Consider the following 22,608-nt stretch of genomic DNA (forward strand, 5'->3'; position numbering starts at 1 on the left):
AGAAATGCACTATACTCCATCTAGAAAATACAGGCTTCTCTTATTGAAAAGGGAAAATGTACATCATAAAACAAAGTATCTTCCACTGATCCCACCAGGTAAATGAAAAAAATAATCAAATAGTAAGTTTCAACCAAAAGGAATCCCTGAGGATAGTTATAATCTAAACATGGTTTTATAGAAAAAGACAAGAAGTAATATTCCCAAGGTAACCGCAGTATGGTTCTGCCTTTAAATATTCAGTCTTTTAAGATTCAAACTTCAACTATTAATACTGTTTTTCAGTAATCAAGAAAACAAAATTTCAAGATGGATTTTCTACATGTAGAAGACAGTGCTTTTGACAAATAAAAAAAGAATACAATATATAATACATAAACAGAGTTCAATCAGACACTATTAAAAAAATTTAAGATCAGACACTAAAAAAATAATGAAATTCTTCACTATTTCCCCAGAGTGATGTTCTAAAAATTACTAGTCCACACTCAACTGGGAAGCTTTGTGTGTTTCATTTTACACAACTGTGAACAATTATGTAAAGTGAGCACACAAAAATTGTTTCCTGTTTTTAGAAATTTAGTTCTGAAGGGTGCAGGAAAGACAATAATGCTTTTGAAAGTATGACACTAGATGTATTTAATCATCATTTATTTAGGATTAAATAAACCCAAACGGGTCTATTTAACTTAAGTGATGGACTTGCTACTTACTTGGAAGTAGTTTCCACCTCTTCCCTCCACCCTGTCCCAAATAAGTCCATGTCTACAAGCATCTATCAATGAATTAAGCACAGGAACATATTTACAACTGCTTAATTTAGGAGTCAGATACGTGGGTGTTCACTAACTTATTTTTGAAAATAGTCTGACTTTCAAATCATTAGCACTTTCTTATATTTCAGGAACATATTTTAACATATTATGAGATATTATAACACAACAACACATACAAATCATTTAAATACCACAATATTCCCCAGAAAATTTCCTCTATTTTTGCAAAATAACATATCCCTTTTATTTCTGATAGTCCCATTTGACACTAAATTTCAAAACTTTTAAAAAAGGTTTAAACATAAACATCACATTCACAAGACTTTTTTTTTAAATCACACTTATTTCAATCACACACTATCTTTTTCTAATTCAGAATCAAACCCCCAAATATTAATTAGTGACCATTAATCATTCACACTAATACTTAGTAATTATTATAGACTTTACTTTTTAAATACCAAGTTACTGAAATGTTCAACAAGTATGTTTTGAATAAAATGTGAAGATGTAACTTCAATTAGTACTTGAGAAACAAGATCCAACATTCCATTAATGTCCTTGTTGATAATTTCTATTTCTTATAATAAATGGCAATTCTGGTGAAAACAGGTTATTTTTTCCTTTAATATTATGGATACCGTTGGGTTAAATAATTTCTTTCACTGAGTGCTCAGTACTCATTTTAAAAAGAAAAATCCAAAATTTCAAGGAATAACAAATTGGGTTTTCTGAAATTTGGATGAACCAAAAGTTCTTTAAAAACAAAGAAACAAAACAAAACAAAAAAACTAGATCTGGCAAGAAGAAAAACAATTTATTTATCTTCAAAACAAACAAAAAACGGGTAAATTTTGACAAAATAATTAGGAAAATGGGTGTTTCTTTATTTTATATACATTACTTACATAATAATAGCATATGAAATCTAAATCTACAGAGTTAATTCAGTAAATTATGACACAAAAGGAAACATGATACTGTGAAATTCTAAGATTGTTTCATATTAGCTTTTTATGGAAAATTATGGTAGCATATGACAAGTTCACACTTATTTAGAAAAGCTATTATTTATTTTTATATCTACTGCTTTTAAGCAAAGACATTCAAATATCTTCCTCAGTTTGTATACTAATTCACAAGAAAAAATACTGACTGAACCAGCCACAAAGTTGTTCATACAAAAACACTAAAAACTGAGTAACTGAGGGTTCACAGATGCTCCACTTGACTGTCACTCAGAAGCTGACTGTTCCCAGGGTAAACTTGGTAAGTACTGGAACAAAGATTTTCTTGATGCAGGGAAAAAGCTGTGTAGAACTCTATTCTTGGAGCCAGAGTTGAGCCGGACACTAGAACGTTCAGGAGATTAGGACATCTCTTTGTGTACTGGCTTTCAAATGTTCTTGAATCAATTTACAAAATTTCACAGCCTTGGCCAAAGACAGCTTGGTATTAACATCAAAGGATCAAGTGTTTCCCACTCTTAATTCAGTTTTGAAGCAAAATACAATGCTAGCAATTACCTGGGACTATATGAATAAAAATAAAGATGATGGGAAAGATATTTAGGTGCAACAGGTATCATTTAAAAATTATAGTTAATGTTAAAACTGCCTACACTGCAATTAATTAAATTCCACTCCCTGCCAACTCATCATACACACGGACAATGTGATGAGAAGAATCTTTTTTGACTATTACTTACAACTTCCAAATCATGTTTTCAAGTATTTGCCAAAAAACAAATGCCTATGAATACAGCAAATTTTAGAAAATAATTCTATCCATACAGCTGTTTAAAAAATATGTGAAACAGTACAAAAGGAAAATGTTACAAAAGAATGCATCTCAATTTTGCTTTACATCTGCTTTTATGCAAGATTTTAAATTAACCGAATTTATTTTTTTACAAAGTATGCCTTTCAGCATAAACAAATACCATGCAAAAACAAGTTAATTTTTACATACTGTTCATTTCAAAACAGAATAGTTTTCATAAAAATGCTAAAAGCATGATACAGTAACACACTGAAATGTGAGAAATAACTATGTTATCAATAGATGATGCATCAGATTTATGGCTTAATGTAAATATATAATTCCTTAAACATAATTTTAAATTAAACATGGCTAACATACAAAAATTTAAATATAGCAAGGACTTTGTTTTAGAATAACAATTATAATGTGATAAAAATCAGTTTATTCCTAGTACTGAAAATCAAACTTCAAAATATGTATTTGACAGTAGAGGGAACTAATCTGATTCCAATGACCTTAGCCATTCTCAAATTAATTTTTTTTTTAAATCACCACTTGAACTGTATTCCTTGGAAACAAACACAACCAGCCTGTCAGACAAGTTTACTGGACTTAACTAACTATAGGAAGATATTTACAACACCACAAAGTTAATCCATCTTTAATACTTCTGTAAACATTCTCAAGAAATACCCAATTCTAAACCACACCAAATCCTCTTTTAACGTCCAACCTAACAGTATTTTTTTATTTTAAAAGAAAATTAAAAGGTTAAGATCTAGATACTGACACCAAATAATGGCAGATTAAGATTAAAAATAGACATAATTTTAAAAGCAAAAGAGATTTGCCTCCAAACAGTTTTTTTTTTTCCAAGATTCAAAAGGTTTATTTGAAAAAATCAGCACAGGACAAAGATATCCTTAATATTCCTTCTCAGAATATGTGAATATTCAGAATCTATATGAAATGTAGACAGCAACTCTGATTTCACAGAAAGATCATGGTTTTATACAAATGTAAACCCATTCCCACATCCCTCCCCAACGTACTATTTTTATCCACCCCTTACTGACATTAGCTTTCACTAAGCTTCTATCTTCAGTGCTACTTGCAAAAACTAAAAAGCAGAAAATCATTTTCATTTTTAAATCATTGGGATTAATTAAAGCAACCAAAGTATTACTGTTACAGCAAAGTTTAGTAAAACTATGAGAGAATACTACTAATAACATTTGTAAATTATCCAAAATGATTTCTTTATTGAGATTAAGTAACTACATAGACTTCACAGTTCTGTGGCATACGTATATTTAGCTAAAGTCACAAACACATTTTAACATTCACAATGATGAGCATCATCATTACCATTCTAATCTACAAAGGTTATGTATGAATAAAGAAAAATACAAAAACCTCAAGTTTTACAAAAGAAAAACTTTAAAGTCTACATACATTAACAATAAAACCATTTCTTCCAGGTAACAAGAAAAAGTGTAAAGGGATACCACTGAGGTTTTTTTCTCTTAGTAGCCAGGAATGAAATAATGTTTAATATCTACGACGCTTATTAGGGCCTTCAAAGTTGCCCCCTTGGCTTCCTCTACCAAAACCACCAGGACCACCACTAACAGGACCTACACCACTCATTGGTGCTTGAGGGGTTTCAGAACCTGTTCTACTCCCCATAGGTGATCCCATCTGAGATGATGGTCCTTGAGGAAATCTATCATTGTGCTATAATACCACATAATAAATATGAAGTCCATTTGGAACACACCAAATGTAAGTGACAAGAAAAATTGACAAAATCCCAAGTGGTGGTGTCATGAAGTTCAGCAGAAAGTCCAGCAGAATCAGGATCACACATAGAAGGAAGAAAGGAGCAATTTAATTAGTTACTATGTTTAAAAAAAAAAAAAAAAAAGCATCTGAAGAGTTACAATTGCTAATGCTATGTCCCAATTTCATGAAAAAAAAAAAAAAAAAAGAACTGATTTTAAGAAGTAAGCGAGTGCCATTTAAACCTAATCAGTATTACAATACTGTTCTGATCTCTCTTTTTCTTAAAAGCTTATACTGTGCTGTGTAATAAAAAATATTTTTTTTTGAAAATCAAAGAGGTAAAACTGGGGAGCAGCATCACATTGAAAAAATAAACATTTTAAAAATTTCAACAGTAATGCTTTTAACAAAAAAAAGTACTAGTACAAAAACAAAGAGTTAAATTTCAGCATTAAAACCTCTGAGGTGTTTTTCCAGAAAGACTATTAATGGGAAAACAGATACAGTTTTTTTAAAAACTGACAGTTTACTAATATGTACTACTAATAGCACAATTAAATAAATATCTGAAACTTATGCTTTGGAAAACTTTACAATAACAACATATGTTAATCTCAAAGGATGACCAGAACTCCCTACATGCAGTAGTAAAATGTCACTGTGAAAAAGACCAAGGGTGATATTCAAATAAAGGTTACAATTTCAGGGAGAGGGGTGGGAAAATGGGCCAGTTAATATTACTCTTAAGTTACTACAGATGATTGATTATATGCTACAGAAAAACTTAACCAAAGTAGTAAAAGTTTTTACTTAGCTTTTAGACATTTTACTATAAAATAAAGCCTCCAAAGAAGGAAACAAGTACACTAATTATATCATGTGCCATCTAATCATAGTAGCTACTATGGCACTGCCTTTTAATCTCTGTACACAAACACTCATTAAAAAAAAAAAAAAACTGCTGGCATGTCTAATTTTTCCAAATTTTTAAAAGACTGCATTAAAGTAAATAAATTTTAAAATGATGAAACACTGTATCCATCAATTCTAAGATGCCCATTCACTTTTAACATCTCTGAAACAGTATGGATTTATAGTTGATGGCATGTCTGAATTTAATTGGCAGTGCTTTTTCTTTCTTAGCAGCAATGGCGCCTTAACATCTGTTGTGGTAATTCCAAAACTAAACTGCCTTTTCAAAACATACAATCAAATCTTCCTTTTCTAAATATTATTTAGAACAACCATTAACAAAAACCAAATGAGAAAATGTTCTGCCAAGAGCCTCATTTAAATAGTGACAGACTTCAAGGAAAATGAGAGAAGTTACCAGTCTTGCTACTGATATTCAAATAAAATAAGAACTACTGAAAAATTTTGCTTTTATAATTATTTAACCCACACAAAGATATCTTCACACTGTCAAACCAAGACATAAACTGTATGCTTTTAAATTCTGTAACAATTATAAAATGAATAATTCTGTAAGACTGCAAAATGTAAACTGAAAATACACGTTAAAATTTTAATGGACATTATTTTATAGTTTAAAAAAGTTCCCTGAAATTAATCATAAGTGATCTTTTCGTTAAAAGTGTTTACTAAAACCTGTTTTCACACATACTGGAGTTTCACTCCCCACCAAAGGTAAGGAGTCCACACAAGGAAAAGAACACAATCTTAAAATACTTGGCCTTTACAGTGAATACTAAGAGGTGGATACACACTAAAAGCAATATAAAAATAACTGTAATTAATATGTATCTGCCATATAATTGAGTACAAAAGCGTGCCATGAATGGTAAATTAACTCTTGTTATATATAAAAATTGCCTCTCATAAGTCAACATATAACTTCACAAAATTATGTTTTCTTCACTGCATATTGACCTTTACTGCCAAAACAAATGATGCCAAGTTATGTTAAGTGTGAAGTTACCTTTGGGGCAGAAAAGTATATATTACTGAATATAATCAAAATAATGTTTATGATACATTACCACTGCTCCATTATCTGGCATCATTGGAGTTCCCATATTTGCAGCTCCTTCTGGTCCCATGGCAGGACCAGGACCCATTGGTGGGCCAGGTATAGTTCCTCTGTTGTTCATATTCATACCCATCATTGGAGGAGGACCTTGGTTACCAGCAGGTGCTGGGCTAAATGCATCTACGCAAAACAATCTGTACTTAGAGCTGTCCTATCTTAGTTTAGTAAACATTAAAAACTTAACAATACTTATGCAAACTATATAACAAGACTATTACCAAAATCACTTCCTTCTTTGAGAACGGGGCACCTAATTGTATCTACTCCATAACAGAGCATTACCTACACTATAGAATTTTCAACCCAAAATCAAATGTATATAAAACAAATGAGAGAACTATCAGTTATTGTAAGATATTTGAGACTGTCAAAGCTTCAAATTTTTTTTAAAAAATGAGTATTACTTGTTATAGTCTGCTTTTTAAGAAACTACTCTCTTACAATGGTAACTATATTCTACCAGCTCAAATTAACAGCAAAGGATTAGCACTTGGAAACTATAAGTATGTATATAAAGTTCACTAAAACTAACCTCTTGACTTTAATGTAAGTTACTGAACATACTCCAAAATTATAGGAGGTACTATTTTTTAACTTGAAACATTACAGCAATAGGCAATCTAAGCAGAACTGAAAAGGGCCATCATGACAAAGCTTATTTTTAAAAGCAAATATAAACATTAACAGAGCTATCTGAATTTTTTCAACACACTAAAAATTCTAGAAATGGGGATAATCGTATATACTTCAAATTTTTCCATCAAAAAGATATCCACGCAACCTCATGTTAATTCCAATAGTGTTTGAGCTGAAATATTGTATTTATAATGGTTTCAAATACAACATTTTAACGAATCTTCTTCAAAATTTTTTTATTTTTAAAGTACTCATACTTTATTTCATTAAAAATTTGTAACAGACAAACTCCAACTTAAGAGTTCTCTTCTAGTGTTTCATTCCATAGGTCAATTTTATAACCCTCAGAACTCAATTTCTCAAAAACATATTATAACGGGAGATGATACTTTCATTCAAACCCAGAACTCTATACAGTACCAAATGCAGCTGACTTCTGCATAAGACTGAGCCCAGGGAACAACTGGGAGGAAAAAGCCTTAGTCCCTACCAGTCCCTGGCAATATACAGACTACCACTTTCAACCCAATCCTTGGAAACTTAGCCACTTCATGGGAAGAAATTATTTCCCTTAATCCCAAAATATCCCTGCTAACAAACTGAACATTGTAACTATCCAAGAATATTTCTATTCCCTTAGCATAGCTATAAATAAAAATTTTTACTAGAATTCCATGACACGTCCCACATGGAAATGAGGAAGAATGGAGGCACTATCTACAAGGAATCTTAACTTTCCCTAAAAAGAACAGATCAAGGATTAGGCTTTTCTTCTCTTTTTAATAAAATATAGTTTTTACACTTAACTTGCAAGATTCAAATATAACTATACAACTATAATAAATCAAAAATAACATTTCCAACTATCAGTAATTAGAGGCTTATTTCTAGTAATTAAGATTTCTATCACACAGCTATAATTAAACTAAATTTAAAGATCTTAGAATTATTGGTCCCCTGAAAACAGTTTTATAATCTATGTTTTACTTGGCAGTACACTGGTGATACACCAGAAGATCTATTGACACATTCTATCAATGTAATTTGATAAATATGACAATTTACTGATTCAACAGTGGCATTCAACTGCATGATAATGATTCATAACTCTAGTAAGCCATCAGGACAAGGTCTCGGATTGAATAAAATGTATATTGGACAAAATTAAATGGACTGGACTTAAGGAGAGTTGAGAAAGTGCTCAATTGTAATATGGTTCTCTGATGAAATAAAATGCCATAAAAAATTTTAGTTCTCTTAAATTCCTAACTAAGAAATCTAAAGGTATACTCTCATTATTCTTCTGATAAAGTTGTTAACTAAAAGACAATTAGAATGTTTCCAAGGTCTTGGCAAAATCAGAAATATTTCATCTGCTTCTAATGTTAATGACAATCTAATAATTATAATGGCATTTCAAAGTACCTACAATCCATAACCTCACATTTATAACACTTAAATAAACCATCTGTATTATATACTATTCTACAACTTACTTTTAAAAGACATAATAAAACTGAAGTACTTGTATATTACCATATATTCAACTGTGTCTCTATAACTTATGTCCTACAACTGTGCCTACAGAACTTGTGTATTCTTTGTTCACCAATTAATTTATGTATCCATAACTAATTTCAAATTAAGATCTTTACAGGTAAGGGTCATGTATCATGCTTCCTTTGTATACCAGAAATGCTTAGTAACTTCTTACTGGTAGGTAAGAAAAATGACAAAATAAATAGCAATAAACAATTTCAGACGATCTGATTGGAAGTAGCAAATAAACTGCATGAAAAATCGGAGGAAAAAAGGTAGATCCCAGAAAATGTTCATCCCACATATTAATTTTTTTTTTACTCCATACACTATATATCCTAAGTACTACATGCTAATGGTAATGTAATCTCTACCATAGGTACACTTTGAGTTATGTAAAGATTTCAATTTTGTGACAGCTTCTGTGGGACAATATGAAACAAATATTTTAAAAATTTATCTAATTTTTAAGTGTATGACATTTCAAATTTACTGCTTCCCTCAATAGTGGAGAAGCTAATGTAGGTACTTTCTTCAAAGCTTTACATAAACTCTAAAGATATGCATTAGCCCAGATGCATAAGACATATCTAATTTTCTTGACATGTCATAGATGCCTCTGAACAGTGCACTTTTGTGCACAATATGGTAGGTGAGGGCAAAATAAGCTAAACATTCAGTAAAATAAATAAAAAAAATTACACAAAACGTTACCTTACCAATAAAAATTTATAAAATACTCAAGAAGTTTAAAACCCCTACAAATTCAGAAACTATCAAATTTCTAAGAAAGGTAAAAAGAGCCAATTTGAAAGCATGAAATTTGATTTTTTAAAAATGCAACATAGATACATTACACCATGGAATGACTGAACAGGTTTCAGGTTTTATCAAAACCTGGCTACAGGTTCCTTTCATTAAGTCTATTAAAACATAATTTACCTTTTAGCCTTCAATGAAACAAAATTCTTCCTTAGCATATTATTTTTAATATACTTGTATTTTTTTCAACTTAATATAAGAAATTTCACCATTACAAGTGTTGGTTCCAAATTTTAGTTTGTTACTGATACGTAGATACCACAAACAGCATGTACAATTCCCCAAAGAATTACAAGTTACAGAAGGCTTTTGCTTCAAATCCCTACCTCCCATGTTTATTGCTCCACGGGGACCCATATCACCCATTCTCATTTCCTGTTCTCTCTGTAAGTAAGCATAGTTGTCACAGTCAACCTATCGATCTTATGACTTTACATTTCCCATCTAAAATTAAAAAGAAAAGAATAAATTGGGACATCACTTTCCATTAAAAAATTAAAATTTTCCAACATGACTTACATAATAAGAACACTGAAAAGAAACTTCAGTCTTCCAGGTCTGATATGCCACAGTGCTTAGAGCACTCAGTTTATACTACTAGATTATCAATGTGTCAAATTACATAAAATATACCACAGAATGTTTTTAATGTTCAATAGAGCAAAGACATATGCGTAGACTCCAAAAAAAGAAAAATTTATTATTAATAACCACCAGGGCCAATTATATTTTTCCTTCCCCGAGGAAATTTTGTCTTAAAACAAAAATGACCACTACCCCTTTTATATTCAAATCTATTCAAACATCCAAAACAAACAGCTATGGGGTACTAAGCCAAAAATAAAGTTATATAGACAATTTTCATTGTTAATACACCTTTGCATTTTTACTCAAATATTTGAGCACTGTTTTTCACCCAGGACCTAAAGATTTGCCATGAAAAGTCTCCACAACACACGATTATTAAAAGTTCAACGTAACACTGCTTCCTTTATTTGAACAAGGGTTTTACTTGGAAATCTAAATAGCAGTGTTATTACACAGTCAGCAAGTTCTGAAACAAAATGCTCTTAAGGTTAACTGTGATACAAAAGGTCATGCAAATGACAAACTTTTAAATTTCAGTAAAATTCAACTCCTTCTAAAAACTCATTTATTAACAGCAGTTATACAGAATTAACTTCAATGAAATCTCTAGGTGAAATTCTGTAATTACATTCTGTAATTCAAACTTGTACTATTATTTTATGATCTTTTCCATTATCAGACTGGTGTGTTAAACGTAGCAATCATAAAACACATTTTGAGACAAAGTAGAAATGTCTAAATCTTAAAAAGGTGTTTTTCTTTTGAAAGGAATTTTATTAAAATGTGCTTAAAATTCTTTAAGAATACAAAATACCAGTGTAAAACACTAGGAAAAAGAGGAAGTAAAAGCCTATGGTATATGTAGATAAACCCAGATCTACTGCCCATATCTAAGCTAATGGGCATGCCTCAAAATGTAACCTTTAATAAAGCTGCGGTTAAAAAAAAATAAATCACTTACATAGCATCAGGAAGAAATGTTTGTCAATTATGTAGAAAACATAAATCCCAAATTTTCTCAAAGCTATTTTTTTAAACTTTCCTAAAACCAAAATTTATCTCTTTTCATAAAACGTTTGGTTAGTGATGGATACTAACGAGAAAAACAACTAGACTATTTCATAGGATGGATTTCTGATAAAGTCATATGGAAAATACTATTTTATCATCAAACTTAACACTATCATCAATAAATCAAACCAAGCTGTCATTTCCTCATCACCAGAACCTGATAAAACGCAAACTGCTTCAGCATGTCCAAAACCTTCCAGGTATTATTTATAGCAGATACTTGTTATGGAAAAGCTGGTTCCATTTCAGCACCACAATAAAATACACGATTTTTTGACCAAGACATCTTTGGTGAACAAGGGTTTAACTTTTAGTTTTGGATTTGCCTTAACAATGAAAGATGAAGGATACAATATCTAACCCCTAACAAAGAATAATTATGATAATCTTATTGTTTGAGACTTCAATTTTCAATTGAGACTTCAATTTTCAAATCCCTTAAATATTCTGACATCCTAACTGGATGCCTGGGATTCACTGGTGGGAATAAAAAGGGAGATAATATTTTTATTATCTCCTGATAATTTCATCTGCACCTACAATTTTCCAGAATAACAATGTTTAGCTTTATTATTCACAAAGTTCAGTACTTTGAAAAAGAAACTGTTCTATTATTCTATTTTCTTCATTAATAGAATTCTGAAGAGATTAATATGCCAAATACATTTATGGATTTTTAAAAAGCTTTTATTTATTAAGTAATCTCTACACCCAGCATGGAGCTCTAACTTACGACCCCAAGATCAAAAGTCACATGCTCTACTGACTGAGCCAGTCAGACACCGCAAGACTTAGGTTTTTTAAATCAACTATTCAACAGTGACCATTACATCCGACTAGCTCCATCAGAAGAGCATGCATCTCTTGCGTCTCAGGGTTGTGGGTTTGAGCCCCACGTTGAATGTAGAAATCACTTAAAAATAAAAATCTTAAAAAAAGAAACAACTGGTTTTCCAGTTCTAAAATGTCTTTAAATGAAATAATCAGAAGGTCTTACAAAATCCATGCTAATGTAGCATATCACTGCATTAAAATACATATAATACAGCATTTTTCATTAGATACGTATACACTCCATTTCTTTAATACTGATGTTTCCTTAAAGAAAATTACTGAGTACTGTTTTATATAGCTTCACACATTAAGATTAAGAAAAAGAGACAGTATAATTAGATGATAGATCATTTTTTAACTATTTTAGAAGGAGCAAAAGAAGTTTTCAACTTTCAAGTCGTATCTTAAGATTACTGTCATTTTCGCAAGAACAATGAATACTGTTACACTGAAAAGAAATTAAAAAAAAAAAGATTACTGTCATTTTCTAAAAATCCACTGCTACATACTTCTAATAAAATGCAAAGGTCAGAGATTATATTTAAAGGTACTGGTTAGCAATGAAAATTAAGACAGTACTTCTCATTTAACTTTATTTATCAAGTATCAGGAGAAACGGTAAGGAGAAAGTTCACTATTAACTGTGTACCCACCCAAAAAGCAATACACGGCATTACACAAGACCCTCACTTCTATGAATTCTAATATCTGAAATTAGAACTGGTGCATAAAATACATGGTATTTTTCGAATACGAATTTTAATGCTTTACTACTTTACCAAAAATTAAGAGTCACGATTTGACATGAACTTACATGTAAACAAAATCTTGATAAAGACTACACTGCAATAAGATAATAAAGCTATGATTAAAACTGAAAACTTGGTTTAAATAATTCAATTAATTCAATTATTCTTCACAGCAACTCTATAAAGTAGAGGTCTTCTGTTACCCTATTTTAGAGATCATAAAACTGAGGTACAGCACTGTTAAATAACTTACTCAAGGTTGAACTGACATAAAAATTCTGCCAAAATAGTGTTCATTTAAGTTTCTACCTTCACAAAACACCTTCATTTTTTTTCAAGGATTCAAACAAAACCTAACAAAAGGCAAGGTTTTTAGTTATTTTTATTCACAAGTTGTGCCTTTCCATTAAAAGAATTATATATATGTATTCCTGAGCTTGTCACTGAAGTATGCTTAAATTCACAGCTGACCAAAAAAGCAAGCAAAGTATGACTGATTTCCAGAACCACATTATCAAAGCAGCATTCATTAAAACAATGGCTCTCAGAGTGTGGCTGGCAGAGTACTGAGTCCACAAGACCCTTTTGGGAAGTGCACAAATTCAAAACTGTTTCATGTCTTACTAAACATTAGAACACAATTATAAAACTATGATCTAATTGGGCTTTTCAGTCTATCAACATATTTAGGAATGGTGTACAAGCAATTGGGAGGCAAAATCTTGGTATTTTAGCAAAAATTAAGGCACTTATATTCAATTTTTACTAGTAACTATCATTGTTGCAAGGGAGCAGTGGGCAGGACAGCAGAGGAGAGTTTGCCTGCCCAAACAACTAATTTTAAAATTTCAACTAGAATATGTAGATGAAGCAGTTAGAATTATTTTTATTGAATCCCTACATGTCTTTTTAATAATCTATGCAAAACAGGATATATACATAAATCACTTCTGCTCTTTTCTGAAATAGGGTGGTTCTTCAAGAAAAACATTCATACGATTGGGTTGTAAACTGAGTAAGACAGCATCTGACAAACTATGATTACTGACTTGTGTACAGGTACCCCTTGTTTTTCTAAAGGTGTATTATGCCACTTAGCTTTTATGAAAGACCTACATTTGTAGTATCTGCTTTTGCTAACCAAAAAGGGATTCTTACTTCTATGGAAAAAGGCAAAAAGTGAACATAAAGTTCAGTGTGTTTTGTAGCAAGCAATTTTAGAGGCAGCACAAATCTAGAGCAGCAAAAAGTGCTACCAAGCACCTTCCCTGGGAACTATACTTAGCCTCTCATCATCAAGCTGTCATAGCTTTGAACTGTGTGTGAACATCTGTGCTTTATCTAGATTTATTCTGTGGATCAGTAGCAAGATGTGTACTAAGCTATCAGAGAGGCCTAAGAGTTGTAATTCTGGTTTAGAAGCTCTCCAAAAATTTTTCATATGAATATTAATGGTAGTTGTTTCTTCATTTTATGCCATTTTGGCTTACAAAAGGTATCACAGGAATGTTACACTTTGGGACAGCATTTGGCAGACATTTTCTGACAAGATTAGTGGTTGATATTAAGAAATGTGATTTGTTTTTAATTCTGTGTAATAAACTATATTAAAATTTAGAAGATGCACATAGCTCAGTGGATCAATATTTTTCTAATGTTTGGTATATGATATTACAAAAATCGTGCATGGGAAAAAAAAAATCCATTCAAGGTAGCCCAATAGATTGTAATGCAATGAAGACAAAAATAGGTACAATTCTCTGAAAAGGTTAAAATATACTCGTCTCCATTTTACTAATTACTTATCTAAGTAAAGCTGGTTTTTCTTCATGCACTAGATTGTAATGCAATGAAGACAAAAATAGGTACAATCCTCTGAAAAGGTTAAAATATACTCGTCTCCATTTTACTAATTACTTATCTAAGTAAAGCTGGTTTTTCTTCATGCACTTTAATCAAAAGAGCATTCTGCAACAGATGGAATGCAAAAGCAAATATGGGAAGCCAGCCATTTCTATAAAGCCAAACATTAAGCAAATTTACAAAACAACAAAACAATACCACTCTTCCCACTACATATAAGTGGAACGTCAAGGAAATCTGCAAACATGTAAAGTGAGGCCAGTGTTCCCAGTACTACCCATTTTCTTTCAACTTTCTTATCTAATATGGTAAACACTGGTGTAACAAAACAAAACAAAACAAAAGCTCTTAGAGGTCTTCAATGATTTTTGGTAGTGTAAAAAAATTTCAAAACCAAAAAGTTTAAGAACCAATGCTTTTAAGTTCTAGTCAGTATTCATTCACGAAAATAAAAGCAGAAAATCTGCACTAATGTAAAGTAACTAAACCAGTGAAGAACTTCACATTATTTTGTGTAGAATAGGATCTTTTCCTTTAATACTTAATACTCACAATATCAACCTGTGAACTTAAAGATACTGCAGTTTCTTGTTTTTAGATAACCAAATTTAAAGGATTCACATGGTACACAAAGGTGAGTCTAAAAGTATAATATGAATGCCTAAGGTTTAGAAAAGTACACTACATTATGATTTAACGTAATATCAACTGAAACATTTTGCAATCAATGATAAAGATATATTCATCTGACACTGAGTAAATTCCTATTTGAATGAATGCAGTCTTAATGACCATGATCATTATTCTTTAGTTTGTAAAGATCTTTCACATACATTTCTGAAAAAGCATCCAAGGGATTGTTAAAGGATCACCACGTACCATCTAGGTTCAGTGTCTTGATAAAGAAAATGCCAAAATTCCTGATGTAAAAACACTGATACAGAACATTTAAATCTACTACGGGAAATATAATTCTAAAGAAACATCTTAAGTTCTGGGAAGTAACAAGACTCAACCTTTTTATAATTAAGAATTTCTAAAAATAAATTATATTTAGTACCTGGAAATATATCTTTCCCTTCACTAGAAAAGTTTACATAAAAAAATAAAGATTATTAGATAGCTAATCTAACTTTCAAGAGAGAAATTAATTAGCAGCTGAAATACTATCTAACAAACAGGGTATTTGGAAATAAAAAATGAAAGAAAAATCAATTACATGAAATATTAAGAAAATGGGTATAAAGAAAAAAATTCAAAATAAAAGGTAGGCCTCTTTGCCAAGAAATTATTCACTCATTTAAAAAGTTCTAATACTGAAGGGTATATGCATCAACAAAGTAATCTTTTCTTAATAGAAATGAAGTAATTGTAAACTGAAAAGGGAAGACATGTTCCCACTGATACAAATAATAGCATGCAAACTTTCAAACATAATGAAACAGAGAATGCTTGAGAATGTTAAGCAAAAATGCTTATGCAAAAATGCTTAACATTTTTACTTCAAGTAATTAAAAAGAGTAATTTCCAAAACGTACTATTCACAACTAGACCTCAGGGCAGGGGGGAATATGTTTTAAGCAACCTAAGACAATCTTTCAATAAACACAATCTGTGATGGTTTTTTACCCTCAATTTGAATACATGCATCCCATGATATCTGCACCCTTGAATACTGGGAACATGTTCCTCAGTTTTATAACTGTTAAAATGAAATTTTACACCATGTATCATTAGGGAATTGCAAATTAAGACAACAATGAGATGCCACAACACACCAATTAGAATGACCAAAATCCTAAACACTGACAACACATAGTGCTGACAAGGATGTAGAGAAGTTAAGAATTCTCATTCACTGCTGATCGGGATTATAAATGGCATATTCACTTTGGAAGACAATTTAACAGTTTCTTATAAAACTAAAGATAATCTTACATAAATACAATCCAGCAACTATACTCCTTGGTATTCACACAAAGGAGATGAAAACTTGTGACCACACAAAAACCTGCACATGGATGTTTACTGCAGCTTTTTCGTAATTGCCAAAACTTGGAAACAATCAAGATGTCCGTCAGTAGGTGAATGGATAAACAAATTGGTACATCCAGACAATGAGACATTATTTAGCACTAAAAATAAACAAGCTATCAAGCCATGAAAAGACACAGAGTAACCTTAAAATGCTTATTACCAAAAAGTCAGTATGAAAAGGCTATATATTATAGGATTCCAACTACAAGACATTCTGGAAAAGGCAAAACTATAATGAAAGTAGCAGAAATCAGTGGGTGCCCAGGATTAGAAAGGAGAGAGGGATGAAGAGACAGAGGGCAGAGGATTTTTAAGGCATGAAACTATTGTGTATACTATAACATCGGGTACATTTTGTCGAAAGTCCACTGATTGCCCAACACCAAGAATGAACCCTAACATAAACTGTTTTCTTTTGGCGATAATGATGTTCCATTCTGATAGTGAAGGACTCTGGATACATGTTGGTGGAAGGAGGTATATGGGAAATCTCTATCTTCGGCTCAATTCTGCTATGAATCTAAAACTAAAAATTAGTCTATTAAAAATTTTATTTATTTATTTATCTATTAGACAGAGAGACAGAGAGAGCGCACATGCACAAGTAGGAGGAGCGGCAAGCAGAAGGAGAAGCAGGCTCCGCGCTGAGCACAGAGCCCAATGTGGAACTCGATCCCAGGACCCTGGGACCATGACCTGAGACGAAGGCAGATGCTAAACCAACTGAGCCATCCAGGCATCCCTATTAAAAATTTTTTATGTTTCTTTTAGTCACGAATAATAAAGATTTGTTACTTGTTAAATTTAAAATCAGAAGTAAGAGGAAACAAATATAAGTAGGGAGGCTGACATCTTAGCTCACTATATTCATTAACCTCAAGATAAGTACCTCTTAATCTATATTCACTCAATGTATTTTTTTAATAAAGATTTTATTTATTTATTTGACAGAAATCACAAGTTAAGAAGAGGGTCAGGCAGAGAGAAAGCGGGGAAGCAGGCTCCCCGATGAGCAGAAAGCCCAATGCAGGGCTCGATCCCAGGACCCTGAGATCATGACCTGAGCCTAAGGCAGAGGCTGAACCCACTGAGCCACCCAGGTGCCCCTCACTCAATGTATTTTTAAAGCCTGGTTTGGGTACATTTAAAAGACTATGCTGGTGTCACTGTCAAATTCAGAAATTGCAGCTTTTTAATAACTAGGGTGGTTTTCTAACTGAAGATTAATTAAATATAATTACATATAATCACCATGTATCAAGAGACAGAAGGGAATAAATATTTTAAACAAATTATTTTTAAAACAAATTCATATTCAACTAAGAATATTTTTAATCATATACCCAAGGGACATTTTCAAAATTATCATTATCACCATCACTTTTCAATTGTTACGGCAAACTTTAAAGAGATGCTTTTAAAAACTGAAACTGATGAGAAATATTTATTCAGATTTGGTTATTTTATCCTAAACTCTTAAGGAAATCAGCCGTAATGGTATCAGCTACAGCCACAAACACAGTATCTTGAATAATATCCTATCAAAAAGCTCACGTAATACTGGTAACTGGTTCTCATTTCTTCACCCATAACCTCTTAACCAGTACATTTCCTTACCAAAGTCAAAACAACTATCATGACTGGTCAGACTAAGATATGAAAGATGAAACAAAAGGACTAATATAAACTGTATAAGAAGAAATGCCAAATTGGCCCCATCAACAGAAGAAAGCAGTGGAAGGAGCAAACAAAAGCACATGTGTTCTGATGTATAAAGAATTAAAGTATATATTTAATGGGGAATCTTTCTGTTAATGATATTAGGCATTACATTATTTTAGCAGTATGCCAGAAACGTTGAAATTTTAACAAATTATATGTTCTTCCTAAGTAGATAACTCAAAGCTACAGGTACATTTATAATTCTAAAAATATTTAAGTGGTAACTAAATAAAATCCAAGTATTTAAAATACACAATTATAAGAGAAACTACTATAATAAGCTTATCAATTGTTTAAAAGCTGAATTTTAAGAAGTAGTAATAGGCCAAATGAAGAAGTTACTTAGTGAGAAACATGGTAAATTTACAACCAGAAAACAGAGAACATGAAACATGATGTATAATATAGTGCAGGATATCATAAGACAAAATATAGGCAGACTTACCCATATACTTTCAATTGCTTGAAATTTTAAACAGAAATAAAAATATTTCATCAGCAGAGCATGCTCACAAACCCAAGTTCCTACCCCATCACTAACAGTTAGATAATAACTACAGAGAGATATTAACATTCACATTTATTTAGTCAGATTTGATATAAAACTCTGGCATTTCAGGTGATACTAGGAGAACTTTATGTCCTCAATACAAAGTATAAAAGATACTAGATGGAGGCTGACCTAAAAAAAAATTTTTTTTACACAATCACCTTGTAGAACAACAACTGTTTCAGGGTGGCTCTAAATATAATGTTAAGACACAAAGCAGAAGTAACAAGTTGAATTTTTATGTCTTCCTAGAATCTTTTTAATTCAACTTAATACCTAAAAATTCTTATTATTTATATCACGCATATGTGAATCTCAAAAAGTGTTTACTTTAGTTAACATTTCTATTTGCCAATCTTGACTTTCTTCTTCTCAACCCCTCCAGAAAGGTAAACATGAGCTGAAAGACCTTATCATTCTGAACAAAGATTAGGAAAACTTACCATTTCAAATGAAAAGACATGATGTATACCTACAACACAGTGGAATAATAAAGCATTCATATTTAAAAAAAAAAAATCCAAAATAAGTTCTACAACAGTGCCGAGGCTACTCAATGCACTCTTCACATTCCCTAGCAGAGAATCTTTCCCTAAACTCTCAAAACTTTTTAGCTGTATCTCTGTATACTTTACATAGATACTCTACACCTAATCCTCAAAGACCTGACCTGAGCCTGAGCTTGATTCATTTCTGTATCCTCCAAGGTACCCAGCACTCTGTTCCGAAATAGTAAAACAGTGAACAAATTTTCTTACTAAATGGAAACCTCTAAATCTTCCTGTAAGTCTAACACTCTTATGGGATATTCAAGTGGGGAAAAGTTAGGTGTGTTGAAAACCAAACAAAAAAATTGTTATTTGACTATTTTTGAAAAATTTACTGTTACGTGATTCCATTATGAAGTCTACAAAAATATCAATTATCTTAACACCACCTATGTTTCAAAACTACAAAGGCTTAACATCTGAGATATTAGTATTCAATAAATACCAAAGTACGGTGACCCAAAAAGAAGAGTGAAAATCGTATGACTGAGCAGGACTGGTATTTGAAAAACAGGACATCAAACAACTATTTAATTCTCCCTATTTGTGTCTAAGTAACTACAATATGACAAATATAGGACTCTCAAACTCAAAAACTTCAAAGAGGCAAATTAGTTGGTAACAAAGTCAGAAAATAATTAGAATGTAATGTGGTAAGCATTAAAAAAGAATACTGAAAATGATACAGCCGAGGTGTGTAGTCAGAGAAGGTTATGCATACACTGAGTACATTCTCCAGGAGGAAAGAGATACAGAAATTTTTCTGATTATAAGCCTCTCTGAAACTCTAATGGAAGGTAAGACAAAAAAGGACACTAATCATCTAACTGGACAAAGAAATAATTAAGTACAATAAAGTGACTTCTGATAAAGTGTGTGTAGAGTTTAAGGAAGGCTCAATAAGCATTTCCCTTTGGAATTATTTGGAAGTCTTTTAAATATGAATGAAAAAACTATTATTTATAATCATATGATTGGGACAACCATCCATCCTGCTTTGCCTGAGCCAGCCCGTTTTTCTTCCTGCTATAAAAAAAAGTAACTTCATTTTTTAAGATGTATATTTTTATTAAACTAATTAAAATTTTATAGGCACACACTCATAATTTAAGATGTAATTTAAAAAAAATCTGTCCTCAGTCACACTTCCATCTACTCCTGATTCCTTCTCCCAGAAAATACTTTCTGCTCTTTACAGACTTTGTCTCCATATTATGATACAATTTTATAGTTCTTTTAAAACATTTTTACTTTAGATATCTAAATATTTACCTTAAGAAATTAGCTCTCTTATATGCACCCACTCCCCATTTTTCTCTTTCCATCTTCTGAGTATAGTTCTTCCAATTGATTAAATCAATATTTAGTTGTTACACTATTATTACCTTTTAAATATGATTCACAATTGGGCAATTTATTGTGCTCATATTTAAATAGTACCCATATTCAGTTGTCCCAATCTGAATAAAAATTATGTTTTCCCCTATTAAAAAGTCCTGAGAAGGGACGCCTGGGTGGCTCAGTGGGTTAAAGCCTCTGCCTTTGGCTCAGGTCATGATCCCAGTGTCCCAGGATCAAGCCCTGCATCAGGCTCTCTGTTCTGCAGGGAGCCTGCTTCCTCCTCTCTCTCTGCCTGCCTCTCTGCCTACTTGTGATCTCTAATAAACAAATAAAGTCTTTAAAAAAAAAAAATCCTAAGAAGTTTCAAAGAGAAGTGAAAGGATCAAAGATTTCCATAGCTGGTTAAAATCGATACATATCTTCAATTCAAATACTCTCCGTTGTCAAAATCCCTAAAGATCACTTCCAAAGTACATGTAAACATTACAAATGTAAACATCAACAGATTTTTGTTTTCACTTGACTACAAGTCTAATTCCAATTATGCTCCATCCCAAATATCCAGAAAAGTTCCTGGCTCACTGTAAGAAACACATTAAATTATTTTAGTAAATAAATAAATGAAAACATTAATAAAAACCTGGTTACAACTAGAGCATTATATGGGAAATCACTGCACTATAACTTATATAATCAATTCTGATCTTTACCATCATGTCTTAATCACTGGAACTGGGATGCCACTATGAACAGCAAGAGGTATACTTAGCTACCCAGTAAGTCAAACCTAAATCTGACACCAAACCCTACAGCAAGTAATTCTTCGGTTATACCCACAGAATAATAAAGATGCTATAAACACTCCTTGTGAAGTATGTCCTTTGTTTGAATGCTTCAGGTGTTTAGACTTCCAAAAAACAATCTTCTTCTGCAATACAATCAAATCACTTGTTAGAGCTAAATAATTTATATATAAAGAGGAGTAATGGCCAGGTGGAAACCACGTAACGGCAACTTCTCTCAAAAACTCAAAAATCATTTCAGAAAGTATATTTGTACCTACTCACTAGTAATTAATGATTATGGTCAGTTCTCTGTGTCAGCACCTGTTAATGAAATTTTATTACTGGCTAGAGTTTCTGTTTTGAGTTTTGTATATGGCACATCAGGGAAAACTGGGTTATAATCAAATCAGAGAAAAGAAACAATGCCCACACAAGAAGCAGGAAAGAAGACTAACAAAGAAAAGGCTGATTAAGCCAAATTTGGCAGTACTGATCAAGAAAGCGTAACAAATGAAAGAACAATGCTTTATGTCTCTACTAAGAAAATATCTGAAAACTCTAAGATAATCAGCTATGGGATAGTGATGCTTTATCAGTTCTTCCAGTAACTTCTGCTCTAATTTATAACCACGACTACCAATAAACCTCCAGGACACTAATTTGGATTCTTCAGGGACCTTGATTCTAGGATATGAGGTGCTCTGTTCAATAAGCCTTCTAAAAACACTGGAAAAAAACATATTAATTAATAAATTTGCATTTTAATTCACAAACTCTTTGGAGTTTGGTTAACATGAGTCACTTTTTATAGATTACCCCCAACTCTCAGACTGGACCTAGACCAGGGGTGGGCAAACTTTTTTGGCAAAGAAACAGTATGTATTTCAAGCTTAGCAGGCCAAAGAGTCTTGAAATAGTCTCATACAGATGTGTCATGACTAGTCAATCTACCACTTTTGGACAAAGCAGCCATAATCAAAACATAAACACAACTGTGTTCCAATAAAACTTTCCAAAAACAGGCAATGTTCAGAGTTGGCCTGGCTTATCCCAGTCCGTCAACCCCCAGTCTAGATGAAATACTTAAAAAAACAAAAAGTTAATCCATCATTTGAGACAATACCTCCTCCATATATAGGCTTAAAGCT

At 31.8% G+C, this 22,608-nt stretch overlaps 1 protein-coding gene across 1 annotated transcript in view; it reads right to left on the reverse strand.

Annotated features, from left to right (window-relative positions):
• Window positions 1-3,401: 3,401 nt before the first annotated feature.
• PSPC1 (paraspeckle component 1) overlaps window positions 3,402-22,608 on the reverse strand; it is a 71,170-nt gene continuing 51,963 nt past the window's right edge. The window contains exons 7-9 of the mRNA XM_032838211.1: window positions 9,699-9,756; window positions 6,326-6,495; window positions 3,402-4,277 (exon numbers count right to left, since the gene is read on the reverse strand). Of these exons, the coding sequence (XP_032694102.1) occupies window positions 4,092-4,277; window positions 6,326-6,495; window positions 9,699-9,756 (414 nt within the window). The 3' untranslated portion in view covers window positions 3,402-4,091. The remainder of the gene's footprint in view (window positions 4,278-6,325; window positions 6,496-9,698; window positions 9,757-22,608) is intronic.

This window comes from Lontra canadensis, unplaced genomic scaffold, assembly GCF_010015895.1.
Source record: "Lontra canadensis isolate GAN:19392208 unplaced genomic scaffold, GSC_riverotter_1.0 scaffold103, whole genome shotgun sequence".
Taxonomy (NCBI): domain Eukaryota; kingdom Metazoa; phylum Chordata; class Mammalia; order Carnivora; family Mustelidae; genus Lontra; species Lontra canadensis.